This window comes from Habropoda laboriosa, unplaced genomic scaffold (assembly GCF_001263275.1).
Source record: "Habropoda laboriosa isolate 0110345459 unplaced genomic scaffold, ASM126327v1 scaffold89, whole genome shotgun sequence".
NCBI classification, from domain to species: domain Eukaryota; kingdom Metazoa; phylum Arthropoda; class Insecta; order Hymenoptera; family Apidae; genus Habropoda; species Habropoda laboriosa.
The window spans coordinates 1,143,196-1,144,682 of record NW_017100263.1 but is presented as its reverse complement, the minus strand read 5'-3'; the positions used below and the strand labels follow the sequence as shown (position 1 = coordinate 1,144,682).

Below are 1,487 nucleotides of genomic sequence, written 5' to 3'. Positions count from 1 at the left end.
GCACGGACACCCGATTCACGTCTAATAAGTTTCTTTCTAACTAATTCACACAAGGTAAATTCGACGTGTAAATACGCGTGAACCACTTCCAAATATTGAGAATAACGCGTGTAGCAACAAAGTGTCAGAGAACTTTATCATAGTCCCAGAAAATATAGAAAAAAAAGTGAAATCTGATCAAATACTGTACTATATTTGTTGAAAACGTAAATTCATGTAAATATGAATTTTACCTAGAAGGAGTTAAACGGTAGAAAAAGTAGGAAGAACTATACCGAAAAGATATTATTAATTTTTTGATGTTTGTATTCTTTAACTCTGAAGAACAAAAATTCATGTATTATTCCATTTGAAAAATAATAGGTCAAGCAATACGCAATTTTGAAACACGAAAAAACTTGGAGAAACATTTGGTAACAAGCCGCGACTTTTTCAAAATAATGGAACATCAACAAAAAGTTCCCCGTTGTTGCTTCAGCGAGGACGCAGCTTAATAGCTCCGAAAGAAATAAACTGTAACCTTTTTTTATTCTCACAAGTCACCCTGTATAATAAATCTACACAATTACAGAGATTGAAAATTCTCACCACCCCTTGGAGAGATACTCAGCAAAGAAACGCAGACATGTCGTCGGTGGCGAATGGAGTGGTTCGACGTAGCTTCATCGCAGACCAAGACTTAAACCTAACCAAGGAACAACAAGAATTGACCAAGGAACAAACGGAAGTGATGATCCAATCCAGGGAAGGTGTTAACGGAGATCCACCTCCAGAGCCAGTCTAGGACAGTGCGGTTGTGATTTTGCACGGTGCCCGGTTCCAAGTATATCTTTGCTAATATTCCATCGTTGGAATGTAGTTTTACGCGAAAGTATTTGTATTGGATCACAAGGATTTCGAACGCACTCACTTAGATGTTACGATAAACCCTCCCCATTGTTCTTTGCTCCCTTCTGAATGACAGACTTTGAAATTTTTGCGCGCTGAATTTAACGCGTCGCGATTTAATGACGAAACATTTTCAAATGAAATATCGTCGTGGATCGCAGTGTGTTATGGCTTAACGAGTCTTCAGATGTTCTCACCCTCCCCACCCTTCCTCGGCACTAACCTTTTTATGCGTTATTATCTCTTTTGTTACAAAGTTGAGAAATCTGCAGTAAGAATATTTAGGTCTCTCTAAGAAGAATATTTCTTTTTGAGATAAGTAGGAAGAATTTACTTATATGTATGTATAGGAAACTGAACGAAAATTTCCCATTGCTTGATTTAATTGTTTATGAAATTTTCTTAAAAAGGGAAACCTTTTTTTTTCAAAGGCAGCTCTTTCCTCTATTACAAATATAGAACCATTTACAATTGTTAAAATCACTACCATCATGTGCTCGTGATCACTCACTTTAAATCAGATTATTCACGTTCGTTACTCATTCTTTTGGAAGAATATAAATATACATACACGTCAAAGTGTACTCATGTGATTTTTA

General features: G+C 36.2%; 1 protein-coding gene across 3 annotated transcripts in view; it reads left to right on the top strand.

Moving 5' to 3' along the window:
• Positions 1-1,101, top strand: part of LOC108573040 (sodium-dependent dopamine transporter-like) — a 2,117-nt gene extending 1,016 nt beyond the window's left edge. For all 3 annotated transcript variants that reach the window (XM_017935396.1, XM_017935395.1, XM_017935397.1), the window contains exon 3: positions 572-1,101. In XM_017935396.1, the coding sequence (XP_017790885.1) occupies positions 572-784 (213 nt within the window). In that variant the 3' untranslated portion in view covers positions 785-1,101. The remainder of the gene's footprint in view (positions 1-571) is intronic.
• The last annotated feature ends 386 nt before the right edge of the window (positions 1,102-1,487 follow it).